We start from the raw sequence: 16043 nt of genomic DNA, 5'->3' as shown, positions 1-16043 counted from the left end.
TTGTTTTGATCAACATAAACCACCAGAGGGTCGGTAGAGTTTTCAGAGTATTATTAATAATAATAGATAACAGAATATATTAGAGCTCTGCCAAGCCCTCCCCCCCTCCTCTATCCTTTTTCCATCAAAACACATCCCAAATAAGTCACCATTGTAATAAGATCACCAGCCCAGTTAATCCAGGGTGTAATGTCGAGGATCAGTCACAGTTCTTGACTCAGGGACCGTATCTGGTTCAAGCTTTACATACCAGCAAGTAGTAGCAGTCACATGTGTCTCAAAGGTTTCCCCTGTCGCTGTTAAGATTTTTTCCTGGCTTTTAAAAACTCTATGGCAAGCTACAACTAAATTGATTTCTATCTTCTTCAAGGTGTTGAAATGACCTCCCAAAATAACTGCCCCACATATGTGGCACATAATTGAAACATGTGTTCATTCTGTAATTTTTATCTCTGGTATAGAACCTGGATCCCCATGACCCACTAAAACATCGGTAAGAAGGCTGTGAATTTGGACTGGAATCAGTTCTAAAATAAGGTTCTTACTGGTTGACAACTAGAGCCAGCCAGCTGACCTCACCTATGGAGTGTACTTGTTTGGTGAATATGAGGAAGGGCAGTAAAAATAGTTCCTTTCTTTCCCAGGCTGAGATTTTTCGTGCCCCCCTACCAAGCCATCCAATACTTTCTCCTACCTTCCAAACCCCCATTACTTCTGCTGCAGAGCTGTGATTTCATTGGAGTAGAGGAAACCTCTTTGTACGCAGTTGAGACTCTTTTGAAGGTTGTAACGGAAGCACTGAGAAGTTACTATTTGTCCAGGATCACACATACAACCTACATGGCACAGAAAGGGTAATTCGCCCAGCTGCCCGAGACAGAGAGAGTAAATAGCTTCCCCACGGGTCCCAACAGCATTAAGGGGGGCAATCACACAGCATCTAGGATACAAAAAGATAAGTAGCTTGTCTTGGGTCACTGAGTAACTGACTTGGCCGGGTCACCTGGATGTCGATGAGTGTCTTGCCCAAAGTAACAGTACACCTGGGACACTGAGAAAGGCGGGCAGTTTGCCCTAGGTCACTCAGAGTAACTGCCGTGGCCAGGGTCACCCGGCCCCTAGATGACACAATGTCTCCCCCCGGGTCTCTTGATGGCGCTGAGAAGGATATGTGCCTGAAAAGGTTGGTATAGCACCTTGGATAGTGAGGAGGTGGGTGAGTGGTTTGCCCACAGTTGTCTTTAGCTAATGCCCATCATAGGCAAGATTTGACCCCCGTTGTTCCTTACTTAGGGACCGGTTCTCTTTTTTTCTGTGTTCTTCTTTCCCTTTTTCCTTTCCCCTCCCCCCAAGAAAATCCTTCTGGTATCAGTGGTTCAACCCTTGTCCCGCCGAGGCTCAGCTGAGTCCCTGCTTTTAAAAATAGCTGATGCTGGTGCAACGCTTGCTGCCCATCCCCCTTCTCGCACCCACTGGCCCGCCCCGAAGTGGTCGCGGACCGCTTTTCGTGCCGCGGCCTTTGCGTGGGTAAAGGCTCTTTGGTGAAACCAACATACCGGGAGGGGAGGGCAGGGGACGGCAATACGGGCCCTCGGTATCCCGCAGCCCGGGCTCCTTGCGCCCAGGAGCACGTACCCCGATGCTCCCCGAGCACAGCTGCAAGGACCAGGAGCCCCGGAATGTCCGCAAACATCCAGCCCCCGGGGTGCGGGAGCGGCGCTCAGCAGATGCTCCTCAAAAGGAGGCTAGAGAGCGGGGAGCAGTGCCCCTCCAAGCGAAAGGCTAGCTGGGGTCTTCTGACCAGTCAAGGTTAGTAGAGCAGATCGTTCACCATCTCCTGGGGCCCTGACCAAGTCCCCTCGATTTGGCAAAAACGCTCTTTCTATGCTGGGGATGCTTTCCAGAATGCAGGCTAGGAAGAGAAGCGTAGGCTCCGGGCAGGGAGGCAAGATGGTTTGGTTTGAGTTGGTTTTGCTTGTCTTGCACTCCTAACCCGGAAGATGCATCAGCTGACTGACCCTCCACTCGGTAGGGATGCATATTATTGATTGTTGTGGCAAACTCAATATATTCCAGCTGTTCACCTTTTTGTCTCTGGGTGAGCATGAACCGGGGGCAAGGAGAGCAAAGTCTCCCCTCCTAAGGTTTGCAAGCGCAGCAATATGGGCCACCCAAAGGGGATCAGTATAATTTAGATCCCGGAAGGAAGAGAATAATCTAAAGCATCAATATTTCTACAGTTGCTTTCCTACTCTGTACAGATGGAGAGTTCTAAACAGAAATATATACCTATAATATATAAATAGATATAGATGTATAGGATGAATAAAGGCTGCTGAGCAAATTCGGGAAATAGAATTTCAGTTAGACTGCTATTATTTTCAAAAAACAAAGACCATTATGGAATGTTATCTATTTCAGGAGAAAACAATGAAATGTTTGAAAAAGGCCTAACTGGGAAATGGTAAACTATTCAAACAAATTCAACAAGAATTATACAAAAGTTTGAAATGCCACCTGACAATTTTATATTTGATTGTTATGAGGGATTATAGAACAACTCTATTTTTGTTGTTTTTTAAACAACATCTACCTTTGTGGATTCTGGACATATGATTTGCCTAGGGAATTCTGAATACATAACTCTCTGCACTCATACAAACCATTAATTTCTCTCAAATTCTAGACTTAGAATGTTGCTTGCTACACAGATGCTATAAAGGTTAAGTGCTTGCCCGGAATCACAATGCTAGTGCATATGAGGGGCTAGGCCTAGCCCCTCCTTTCTGAATAACATCACTCTTATCTGGGCACTTAGGACGTGTTTTTTAATATTGGTTGGGAAAGACAAGACAGGTTCACTTCATTGAGGTTGTAAAAGATGCCCTGTTTTAATTGATGTAGGGTTCTCTCTCAATGAATCACTCAATGGGCAGCTTTCTGGTAAAGCTGATAAAATCTGATAAAGCAGGATTATGGGGAATTTTTTGTTATTGTTTGTTTTTCTCTTCCATTTCCTTACTCCTACTTTAATGATTACAGAAGGAAGAAATCAAGTAAACTAACTAGGGAAGCCATTTACAATTCAAAGAAAGCAAAAGGAAAAAATAGAGGCATTTAGCTCAGCAATTAGACACAAGCAAATCACAGGAATAGTTTATGTAATTTTCCATGGGGAAAAAATAAAATAATTAAGCAATAGTGAAGAAAGAGATGAGTCAGATTCTAGGAGGAGGAGAAGGTGTCCTGTTAGATTACAAATAGGGATAGTGTAAAGGAAATAATTTTTTGTTATTGTTCATTTAGCCTTTCTTCTGGGCAAATGGACAAGAGAAGCATACTGGAAATTACTGCTCCATAATTTTTGGAGAACAATTATATTTTGTATTCAAAAAAGATTTTTCATTACTTATGATAATAAAATTAACTAAAGTAATAATAAAACAATGTCACTGAGGTCAGATACCCATTTGTTGGAAAAGATTGACAAATAGATCCCATTATTATTGTGCAAATGTCAATATATACATGACATCAAGTTGTAGAAAAGTGTATTGAGATTCTACAAAACACAGTCATTTGTTCATTACCTTTTAGGAACTGGTCGATTTAACTACTACTTTTCTACATTTATTCTACAAATAGATAGTGAGCAATTCAGGGCACAGATAGTGGGAGATAACTTTAAAAAGTATTGGAATCCTTTCCCTTGAGCTCACAGTCTAGTAGAAAACAAAGATCTGTAGATATAGAAAGATAGAAGATAGAGCGAGAGAGAGAGATCTATAGATAGATACAGACTAGATATTTATATGTAGAGAGATATGGATAGTTACCAAAAAATAAATAAAAGAAGTTATTGGGGAGAAGGAGCAAGCATTTACTGTATTTACAAATATTATCTCATCAGAACTTCATAACAACTCTGTGTTTATATCCCCATTTTATAGCTGAGAAAACTGAGGCAAATGAAGGTTATGTGGTTTGCTCAGGGCCATAGAGGTAGTAAGTATTTGAGATTGGATTTGAACTCTGGTCTTCTTAATAGATAGTGCTTTATTCACTTTCACCACCTAGCTGATCTGTGAAGGTTCTGAGAAATTCAGAAATGCTTCAGAGAAGGGATCATTTGAGCACATTATTGAAGAATGTTTGGATTTTAACAAGTTAAAGGAATATTCCAGGTAGAGGAACCACTATGAACAAAGAAAGGTGTGGAAAGCACAAGCTCTGTGTGGGTGGGTGGGTGGGTGGGTGGGTGTGAGAGAAAGAGAGAGAGAGATAGACAGACAGAGATAGACAGAGAGAGACGGAGAGGAACAGAGGGAGACAGAGGGAGGGAGGTAGCTACATATAGAGAATGAGTGGGATCCATAGTATGGCAAATCTTGATTTTAAGGTTGGGGAACCATGAGTCATTGATTAGGGAAGTAACACAATCAAAAGGAAGGCCAATCTGGTGGTATTTTCCCACTATCGTTGTCAGGGAAGTAAGGAATGGGCTGGACAAAGGAGACACAAAGAGATTGAAGATAAAGATTTAGCCTTGGATGGTCACAATTGCAGAAGGATAGTTTGGCTTGATGGAAAGACCACTGCCTAAGGGATGAGAAAACCCGGGTACCAGTCCTACCTCTGCTTCTCACTAGCTGAGGATCTTGAGCAAATTGATCAATTTCTCCAGAATTGTAAAGTGAGCTAACAAAACTGAATTTCCTCTGTCCTTCAAAAGGGCTTATGAGCTTGAGTGGAAGAAAATGCTAGGTGTATATTTTCCAGTAATCTCTAATAGAAATTTAACAATTTATTTAAATTCAATTATTTAAAAGCATTATTATAATGAAGAGTCCATAAATTTCTTCAGACTGACAGAGTGGTCCAAGACACACACACAAAAAATTAAGAATCCCTGTCCTAGAGAGTTTAGAGGGGATGTCTGTAAAAATTTAACAATGTATACCTAACATTTTGCTATTTAAGATTCCTGATTTTTGACCTCGGATGTTGTCTTAGGATAATGATTGTTGTTGACAATGAATATATCATTGTCAGAGAAGATTTGAAGAGAAAGATAATAATGATTGGTTTGATTTGGATATTTTTAATTTTTTTTGGTTGAAGTTTATGAAAAAAATTTGGCCTCAGTGGTATGTAATTGGAAAAAGGAATAGTATTTTAATAGTCACATAATGTCTTAGTATTATTTGGAAGATAATTTTGAACTTCTAGTCCCCTTGAAAGGATGTTTGAATCCCCCTAGAGAATCCACAGAACACATTTTGAGAATCACTGATACATAGAAATAACAATTTTTCCTGTCCAAATTCATCTCTATCAAAAACTGTAAAACAAAGCAAGAGGAAATGCATTTCTGTATTTTTCTTTATGTAAACAAAGGTTTGTAGGGGGTGAATCTGATATTTTGGTTAAAATGAAAGCTGAACTTAACTATGTGTCTCAGCTCTCCATAACGGAGAATTTAATGTTTGCCAATTTCTCTCAGATTTCATACTGCTTTCTGATGAGGGTGTTTACAGATACTGTTCCCTTTGTCTTGAATATTCCTGTGGGAAATCACACTTTCTTACTTTATTTTCTTTTAGATGAAACAGCAAACTATTATTTGCCATTTGTTCTCATTTTAAGGGCAATACCTTTTAATTAGAGAAGTAAGAATGGTAAATGAAAGGTCAAAAAAACAGTTAATGATAATAAGTTGAAACTCCTTTCAAATCTATAAAAATCCCAATGACATTTCTCCTATCCATGGATTCACATTTGAATCAATTTGCCTCTGAAAGGAAACAAAGTGTGTGTGTGTGTGTGTGTGTGTGTGTGTGTGTGCGCGCGCGCGCGCTCCTGTGTTTCAACAGCAAAAATAGTGGGCAGAGGTGAGCCCCACTCAATCACCCCAATTCCTTAAGGATGCTGACTCAGTTCTTACCACTCCAAGGTAGATTCAGGATGAACATATAAAGCAAAGTGAATTTTGGGAAAATGAAATGAGAGCACAGATATTAAATATTACTTATCTGTAGGGTTTTTAGTACTTAGGGAGAGTCTGAAATCTGGAACTTCAGGGACAGTTACGAACATAATTAAACTCCTAAATCTGCCTCAAGTAAAACTGGGATCTAGGCTTTGAAACTAGGTAGTTTGAGGTTTGCAGCGAACTGAAAAAAAACAGCCAACTGGAATGATTCTGTGATTCTGCTGTATAAATGTTAAACAATCATGCCCCACCCTCTTTTGGTAATGGGCCAGTATTACAAGTACTCATTTCCATTAGAGGTGATAGATTTCTTCTGATCAATATGATTTTTTTTTAGCAGCAACATGACATGATAGAAAGTTTTCAGTTTAGTAAGACCTACATTCAGATTCAGCTTCTGAAGCTTTCCCATGGTGTGACCTTGAACAAATTGTTTATCTAGACAGTTCCCTAATAGAGTTCCACAAATTGATGTTCTACCTCTGGTCTTTTTGAACACAACTTGTGCAAAACTTTCAACCCAAACATTAATGAATTGACAAAGGTGTAATTATAAAGTAAAGGTTGATACTTTTTGTTAGTGTCATTTCCACTGATAAAATAATCTCGAGTTTCTGATGTTGAATTTTTGCCAGTGCCAGGTTTTTGGTGTGAAGAACTTACTTTCTTTACTGGGTCTTCAGTAGTTGTGGCTGTAGCTCCCACACTGCCATTGCCTGTGTATTTTCCAGGATTATGGTTGATGGCATTGATCTAGAAGCATTGCTATTTCTAAGACTCTTGGACTCAAGCTCTCCAGGATTTTATGGAAATGGTTTGACTTGTCTGATCCTTGCTGGCTCCTATCTCTCCTTCAGCTGGACTGGCTTGCCCATTCTGTGTGTGGCAATTGGTAGAGGCAAAGAGGTAGAGAGGACATAGTCTATCTATGGAAGAAAGCCAATAATCTGGACGAAGAAAGAACCAGCCTGTCATCCAGGGGCACTGTGTTCAAAACAATTAGGCCAATTTATTCAGAATGAGAAATGTTCTAGCTCTGTGAGAATGTGAAGCTGATTGAAATCTTGATTTTGAAAAGTATTCTTTCAATCATATCCCAGAATTCTAGAATAGGAAAGGACTTTCGTGTCCATCAAATCTAAGTCATATGCAGGAAGGAATTCTCATCACAACATAATAATTAGCTAACTTTTATGTAGTACTTTAAGTTTTGGTACCTAGAGTACTTTGTATATATGTATTAATTTATATGCATTTTTTTAATGTACAGTTTGGTACTTACAGTATTTTTGTATGTGTATATATAATAAATACATACATATAGATATTTATATGTAGGTCTTATTTGATCCTCATAACTATTATCATCTCTGAAAAAAATTGAGGTTATCAAAGGTTAATTGACTTGCCCAGTGTTCTATAGCTAGTAAGTATCTGAGGGAAGATTTGAACCTGGGCTTCAGTTCCAATACTGTATTCTACCACCTAGCTGCCACATATATATCTGATGAGTGGCCATCCACCCTGGATGCACAAATCCCTCTAAAGCCCTCAGTGAGACAAGTATTATCCCTTTTCCTATGAGAAAACAAGAACCAAATGTTTGTGACAGATTTTAGGCATGAGTAAGAAATGATTGCCCTCCCTTGGATGAACCCGACATTTTTCTCCACCTTGCTTTATGGGAGGAACCAAGTTGTGAATAAAGTGAATAAAAAGAGAATCCAGTTTTCACAGTAACTGTGGATATAGAATTACTCTGTAAAACTATTTCTCATCAGGAATAATTTATAAATAAGAAAAAAGGAAGATGATCAGTATGTTTTCAAATGTGTATTCATTCAGAGGTTTTTTTTTTCTTTCCAAGCAACTGTTTGAGGTAAAAGGTCATATTAAATTGAGTGCCTGTCTCCTTAATAGGATGACGAAAACTGGCTAGCAACAACAAGAGATTTTTATTTTCATAGAGTATGAGTCGGCTTTACCTAAATAGTGGCTGGCTTGAAGTGCCGTGGGGAGATGGAGATTTAGGTATGGCCTGGACCCTGGTAAAAATTATTTCTATTCATGTGGATGTTTTTATTCTAGAAAGGTAATGTTTACAGAACAGTGCAGAGTGCCGTTCCCTGTTAAATTATATACCAGATGGCTTGGAACCAGTGTTGTTTCTAAATATAGTCAGAATTACCTCCTATGTAGTTTCAAGAGAGACCAGAACAGTAGGGGCTCGATTAGCATTTTGAAAACAGCCGTTATTTGTTAAAATTACTCCATTTTGAGTCGTTTACCCTAAATGGATAAAATTTAGTTTTCTGTTATCAAGTTAAATTGGAGAAAGAGGAGGTACAGGGAAGACTGTTCCTTTGGAAACTTTGATATTATGCTTAGAGAGCAGAATCTAGTCATCTTCACCTGGTCAAGGGAAAATGGAACTTTGAAATTGATTATTTTACATGTTTATAGTGCATCTATCTGGTATATGGTCTTGGACAAATCTAATAATAAGCATGAAGCTTATTAGAATTGAAAGTAGTAACAGATTTAGTGCTGTAGTAGTTGAACAGAACCCAATAGCTGCTACGTTTACGTATTCTTGGAGGGGAGAAGGGAGGGACAAGATACAAAATAGAACTTGGAATAAGATAGAACATCATTTGATTCTCACATGTTAATGACAGGCATTTTTTTTTCCTAATGGATGCCTGGGAAGTATATATGGGGGAAGCAATATTTGAGTATTGCAAACAGAGTTGGAAACAAATAGAAAAATGTTGGGTTTTTTCAGTGATTTTGTGTATGTGTGTACAAATAGATAATATAATTTATTTGCCTATTAGATTTATATAGCTTTGTTCTAATGTTAAATAATATTTAGAGTAGCCTAAATAGGTTCAAAAATTACTTGCTGACTTTGTGTAATTAATTTCATTTACTTGAGTGCTGAAAATACTTTAAGTGGTCAATATATGCTGTTTTGTTATTTATATCTTTCAGATCCCTCCTTTCTTTTCTTCCACCAACTCAGTATGTCCTTGGGAATGTATCATCTATATCTGAGAATATAGGGAAGTCATAGGGGAGAAGAGAACAATAAGCATATATTATCTCATTTGGTCCTTACATAATCTTGCTATTATTATCTCTATTTTACAATTGAAGAAACTTAGACATAAAGAGATTAAGTGATTTGCCCAGAGTCACTCAGCCTAGAAAGTGTCTTGAGGCCACATTTGAACTTAGGTCATCACCTTGTTACCTATCCAGTGAGTTACCTGTAGAGTATTGAGAGTTCTCTAGAACACAGAACAACAGAATTATGGGCTTTGCAACTGATGCTAGTTTGACTAGCCTCCTTATGGGATCCTCCCATTCTCTACAAGTCCTTATAAAATGTCACTTCAGGTTTATGGAAATGTGCCCTTCTGCCCATCGAGTTCAACATGTTTTTTTTGTGATTGTTATTGCTATATCCAATTCTTTATCCATTCTTGACAATGGAAAGCACTGCTCCCAGATATGATACCAAATATAACATCATGGACTCATGGAGATATTTGAAATTTTAGAGACAGAGAATCCAAATCAAGTTGTAAGCAGGCAACATGTGAAAAAATGGGAGTAGAGTGAAGAGTGAAATAAAATACTTTCTTCTGTCCTTTTTAATAATTCTTCTATAAGCCCATCTCTTCCTTCTTTTAATTTCTATTCTTGTGCCTATAGACCACACTGATATTGTGGAAAAGTCAAACCCAATGTTTTTGACTGAAATCCCTACAAATAACATGGCTAGACCTATTGTCATTTTCAGATCTTCATAATGGTCCCTGAAGGAATATTTGGAGAAATCACCATTTCTTCTAGTACTTCTCTTTATCCTTTTGTAGGGCTATAACTGGTTAGCTGCCATAATGGGTAGGGACAATGGAAGAGTAAGTAATATGAATGGAATAGAATGATGCTGTACACTATCTTTTAGTTCTAGTCTAGAGATAATTAAATTGATTCAATTTTGACAACATAAAAAAAATCAGTCCTAACAAATGCCATAATTACAATATGCATTTTTCATTAAGAGAAATATTTTAGAATTAATTATTTAAGTTATTACTTATTAAGCAGAGTTTTTTATATAGGAAGCACTTAATGACTATTTTGTGAATGGACTTGGTAGTTTTGCCAGGGATTCACTAGAGGCAGCATGGAATAAGGAACACAGCATTGGCCAACAAGCTCTGTTTGAGACCCATCTTACACATAACTTTGGTTATGTGGCCCTGGCAAGTTAAGTAACAATTTTTTTCAGTGCTCAAATGCCATGCAAACAAATTTTCAGAGACTTAGCATCAATATATTATTCCGCAGTTTAATGTAATTTCCATCATAAATAGGCTTTATTTTTTTTGATGAAAACTGATGTGCCACTTTCTGAGCCTTAATTTTTTTAATAAGAGAAACACTCTCAAAAAAAGGATAATTAATGTATCATTTGAAATTTTCTCATTGCAATCAAATTGCATACACAAGATCCAGGTGCTTATGAATCATTTTTTATTTACCAGATTCCTTTACTTTTTAAAAACCATTTTTCTATGGAGACTGAAAATTAACCATGGCAGTTCTCAAAATGAAACTTGCATCACAATGGTTATTTTTTAAAAAATATTTTTAATATTGCTATAATTTTCCACTTTAATATGTAAGTCTAAAAAAATCCCATCAGTCATGAAATATTTACTGATATTCTTGCTACCTGACAAGAATTTTGCATTGAAAAGAAAGCACTGAACCCCACAAAAACTATAACAGTAACTTTTGATTAACCAGAACACTGCAACTGGGTGATTTCTCATGAATTCCATTCCTTGGCTAATTAATGGCTAACGAGGAACTTTTTTTATGCTTTCTCCTATTTGTGCTGTATCCATTGACACTTCCTCCCTGCCCCCCAAAAAAAGTTTTAAAACTATATTATCTTCACCACAGTCTTCTTTGGAAGATAATTCAAGTTGTCATTCAAGTTATCATTTGAATTCTGTGATCATTTGAGATCTGTGACTTTACACCTGTGAGTTTTACACACATGCACACACACACACACACACACGACTGGTATGCTGGTACAGACAACATACTTTTAAGTTTCATTTGCATTATTAACATTTTCTCCATCACTTAAGTCTAGACAATTAACAAAACAGTAGATCAAGGTCTTGTTGCATTTGCTGATTTCTGAGGTACAAATGCTCACATTGAAAATTTAACAATCAGATGTCATCCTAAGCCTATGAAAGCCAGTGGCAGCACATCCCTAGATATGTCTTTCAGACCATTACTCTCCATGTTTCCAATTTCTTGTATAAACTTCAATCCCTGTCCTGGAACAAAACAGATGATTTCTGGCCCTCCTGAAAATTACTATTTTGAAATAAAGGGTTTTACTTTAGGAGAAGTGAAATAAGAAAATGAAATACTAAGAGAAACCCAAAGGAATTCAGTGCAATTACTGAACTGCTTACCCCTCAGTTTTTATTTTGGCCCATATCTAGGTAATAACCAAGTAAACAAATTGACTTAATCTGAGACGCCTCCTATTCCACAGAACAGTAACTCACTGCTCACCTTTATTTTCTATAGAACATTTTTGTCAGAATAACTGTCTAAGGTAGGGAGCACAAAGAAGAAAAGATAAAATAAATCCCTTACTTTTAAATTGGGTGATAAGCCCCTATCACCTGGGAAACAGACATATAACTCTAAGACCTCAGAGTCTTTCTATTATACTATCATTTCCCAAATAATGTTCCATGGAATCCTACTGTTCTCATCAGACTTTGAAATGACTGTGAAAATTGTTCTTCAGTAGTAGCTCAGGTCCACAGAGTTTTGATGGAGGCGATTCACATCAGAATTGGGAGATTTTGGAAAGTTGTCTTAATTTTTTTAAGCTACAGAGAAATAACTAGTTTCTATATGATCATACATTTAGAGTTGCAGAGGGTTTCAGACGTCACCACTGCCAATTCCCTTCATTTTACAAATGTGGAAATTGAGTCCCATAGAAGTTAAGTGACACGTTCAGGGTTACATAGCTATAAAGTATCTCACATAGGATTTGACAGGTTTCCTGACTCCTAAGTCCCATCACTTTATCCATTATACAAGACTAACTTTCTATAGAAAAAAAAGCTCACTCAGCCTGATGTTTCTTTTTTTTTATTTTTTTATTTTATTTATTTATTTAGTAATTTCCCCGTTACATGAAAAATTTCTTTTTTTACAATTGTTTTTAAAATTTTTGAATTCTAATCTTATCCCCAACCACAATTAAGAAAGCACTTGTGATGTTGTACAAAACATTTCTGTAAAATTCAAGTTGTGAAAGAAAACAAAAATCTACCACCCTAATGAAAATAAAAACCCTCAAGAAAAATTAAGTTTAAAAGAGAGAGAGAGAGAAAGCTTCAATCTATATTCAGAGACAATCAATTCCTTCTCCGGGTATGGATAGGATTTTTCATCTTAAGTCCTTAAGAGTAATTGTGGATGGTTGTACTACTGAGAATAACACAGTCTTATAGCTGGTTATCCCAGAACATCACTATTATGTTGTATAAAGTACATTTCACTTTGCTTGAATCATGAAGGACTTTTCAAATTGTTTGTCTCATCCTGCTCATCATTTCCTATACAACAATAATCCTGAGCTATTCCCCAATTGATGGGCATTCCCTCAATTTCTAATTTTTTTTCCCCCTAAGAGAGATGCTATGAATATTTTTATCCGTAGAAGTTATTTTTCCTTTTTAAAAAAATCTGTTTTGGTATTCTTGCTTACTACTGATGTGGTCAGGTCAAAGGATAGACATGAATTTGTAGCCCTTTGGACACATATCTTTTGATCATTTATCAATTGGGCGTGGCTCTTATTTTTTATAAATTTAACTCAGTTCCCTCTATGTTTGAAAAATGAGATCTTATCAGAGAAACTTGTTTTGAAATTCTTTTTACAATTACTATTGCTAACTGCAGCTTTATGTTTCTGATCCAGTATTTCAAAAACAAAGAAAAATCTAAGAGACATTGTTTCAAATACACCATTTCCAGATTCTACATCACAAATGTCACAGGGTCTGTTGATACAAAAAGTCCCGATTTTCTTCAGAAAAAGAATTTCTAACTATCCCCACCATTAATATCATAAATTTAAAACACTCTTGGAGATAATTCAAGTGGACAAGCGTTGCCAAAATCTGCTGTTACTCAAGGAGTCGTAACAACAGGGTCAATCACTCTTTGCTGGAGCCTCCTTTAGGAAGGGAACCAGCTGCTGGCATGCTTCCTATTACTATCTGGTGTACAATGACCTTTTAAGGATAAAAATAAAAATCTTCCTTCAAATAGGTGTCAGCTTGGTTTTATCCAAGCTCTATCCTACAGCTGCTGCTATTACTTAAGCAGTTAAGTTAAGCGATTGCTAATAAGAAGGAAATGGTGGGAAATACATGTTTCAAGCCATGAAACGAGTAAAAATTAAAATGTCACTTTCTGTATGGAAAAGTTTAGTTCTGGCGATACACTAGATTTTCTTGTTTCTTTTGCTGCGTAGTATCCCAATCTAGGAAGCAGTTTGTTAATACCAAGATGATATAATTTTAAGAAAAAAAATCTGTATTAGGTATCCCTGAAATTGTTTCTCATAGAGCTTACTTAAGTCTGTTAGGAAGAAACCTTTGAAAGCAGGGATTCTTGACCCCTTCTACATCATGAATCCTTTTTTACAATTTGTAAAAAGAGGCCCATGGACTTCTTATAAGGATATTGTTTTTAAATAATTAAAGAAAATGCTAAGTTAATGAAAATAAAGATGTTGTTTAACTTATATTGGATTACTTGTGGGGAGGAAGGAAAGGAGAAAAATTTGAGACATAAGATTTTGCAAAGGTGAATGTTGAAAACTATCAATTGCACGTATTTGCCAAAAATAAAAAGCTATTATCTTAAAAAAAAGATAAAGAAGAAAAAGAATAGAATGATATAATTTTTTTTCTGGCCTAAGTTCATGGGCCCTCTAGAATCTCGTCATGAGTCTGTGGACTCCATGTTAAGAATCCCTGTCCTAAAGATTTAATACTAAAGAAAGAAGAGGATTTTACTTCTTCTTTTAAACAAATAAGATATAGAGACAATTACAAAATGTAAAAGAGACAATTTCAATTACATGACATTGAAAAGCTTTTGCAAGAACAAAATTAATGCAACTAAAATAAGAAGGGAAGTCAAATGGTGGGAAAATCTTTGTATTTATTAAATGTCTCTGAAAGGATCTGGTATCCAAGATATATAAACGATTAATAGAAATATATTAGGACAAAAAAAAAAAAACCTCTGATAATCCTGCTTTTTGAAAGCCACATACCAAATGGGCAGAGAGGCCTGTGTCAGTCTTTTTAGGGCCAATAGAAGAGTCTCACAGGGCAATTTTCTCAGGGACAGGCTGCTACTGACAGTGTGAAGCCTACAAAAGTGTTTTCTCCATATCTCTATTCCTTAGCTTTAAAGTAAAGGGTATTGGACTAAATAGAATCAAAACCCCTTTCAGCTATAAATTTATGATTCTCTTGTAAACTGTGTTTTCTGAATCTTTTTTTTTTTTAATCTGTAGTGGCTTGCAAGCTGAGTGATTTTCTGCTTAAATCAGGTTTAAACTAGTCAGAAATTCCATAAAGATGCCTACTCTTTATGGCACCAAAAGAACAGGGTGAATTAACATCAGAGTGTAAAACAGTGAGGCTATTAGATATAAATGCTTTGTTTTACTATTTCAATGTATAAATCATCTCACCGATATGGGTTCTTTCCTTTGCTGTGGATAAGACGTCACATATCTTCATCTTGTACAACTCTTGTCCATGTCCATGTCCATAGACATTTAATTTGTTTCCAGTTCTTTGCTACAACAAAAGTGCAATTCTAAGCATTTTAGTGTGTTTGAGGCCTTTGTTTTTATCATTGATCTCTTTGAGGTACATGCCTAGCAATAGAATTCTTTCTCTTCCATGATTATTATTTGCTACTCAGAGTGACTGGAGTAGTAGTATACCTATCTTTCTACAGCTCTTCCAAAATTGATTATTACCATATTTTGTCACCTGACAATTTGCTGTGTATAATTTGAGGAATTAAAATTTTAACTCGCATTTCTTTTATCATTAGTGCTTTGAAGTATTCTTTCATCAGATTATTAATAATTTATAATTTTGTTTTAAGAAATATCTGTTCCTTTCCTTTGAAAGGAGCTTAATTGGTGAATGGGTTTTGGTCTTACTGTATTTCTATTAGTTATTTATATATCTTGGATATCAGATCCTTTCGAGACATTTAATAGAAATTGATGTCCCTTCTTACTTTAGTTGCATTAATTTTGTTCTTGCAAAAGAAGCTGTTTGTTTTACATTTTGTAACTTCTTTAATCTTTGAATCTTGTTTGGTTAAAATTTTTTCTCTTGCCCTCAAATGTGAAAAATATATTACATGCTGCTTCTCATTTTTTAATGGTATAATCTTCAATGTTCTGGTCATATTTCCATTTTGAATTTAATGTAGAATATGTCATAAAATGTTGTTCTATAAGCTAATTTCTGCCAGACTAATCGCTTTTCCCAGCAGTTGTTATCAAATAGTGAAAATTTCCCCCTACATAATCTATATGGTAAGACTTATTGAATATTGGATTATTGAGTTTCATTGTTTCTGATTCTTTTTATTCTATCTAATCTGTTCTGTTGACCTGCTCCTTTATTTTCAACCTGTCTCAATTATTGTAGAGAAATGCTTTTTTCTAATGTAAATCACTAATTTTTAACAATCAAGAAATTCTTCAGCAAAATCAGCACACTGATAATGTTCAGGTGATGGTTACTATGGTTGTAAGACTTGTCCCTAGAGAAAGCAGAACAGGTCTGATGCTAACAGATCCTTTTCAATTTGGGAACATATCTAGAAAGTTATAGCAGAGTTTGGAATAATTTAATCCAGGATTCTCCAAGATAAG

At 36.2% G+C, this 16043-nt stretch overlaps 1 protein-coding gene across 4 annotated transcripts in view; it reads left to right on the top strand.

Annotated features, from left to right (window-relative positions):
- The window catches only part of ASB5 (ankyrin repeat and SOCS box containing 5), an 83616-nt gene that overhangs the window by 51704 nt on the left and 15869 nt on the right, over window positions 1–16043 (top strand). The window contains exon 1 of one of the 4 annotated variants that reach the window (XM_031941321.1): window positions 1551–1809. The exons of 2 other annotated variants lie outside the window; for them this stretch is intronic. In XM_031941321.1, the coding sequence (XP_031797181.1) occupies window positions 1680–1809 (130 nt within the window). In that variant the 5' untranslated portion in view covers window positions 1551–1679. Of the gene's footprint in view, window positions 1–1550; window positions 1810–7947; window positions 8024–16043 lie in introns of those variants that run through there. One more of the 4 variants, XM_031941322.1, reaches the window with a different exon arrangement.

Source organism: Sarcophilus harrisii, chromosome 6, assembly GCF_902635505.1.
Source record: "Sarcophilus harrisii chromosome 6, mSarHar1.11, whole genome shotgun sequence".
Classification (NCBI taxonomy): domain Eukaryota; kingdom Metazoa; phylum Chordata; class Mammalia; order Dasyuromorphia; family Dasyuridae; genus Sarcophilus; species Sarcophilus harrisii.
The sequence above is the reverse complement of the archived record's forward strand: the minus strand, read 5'-3'. Positions and strand labels throughout refer to the sequence as shown.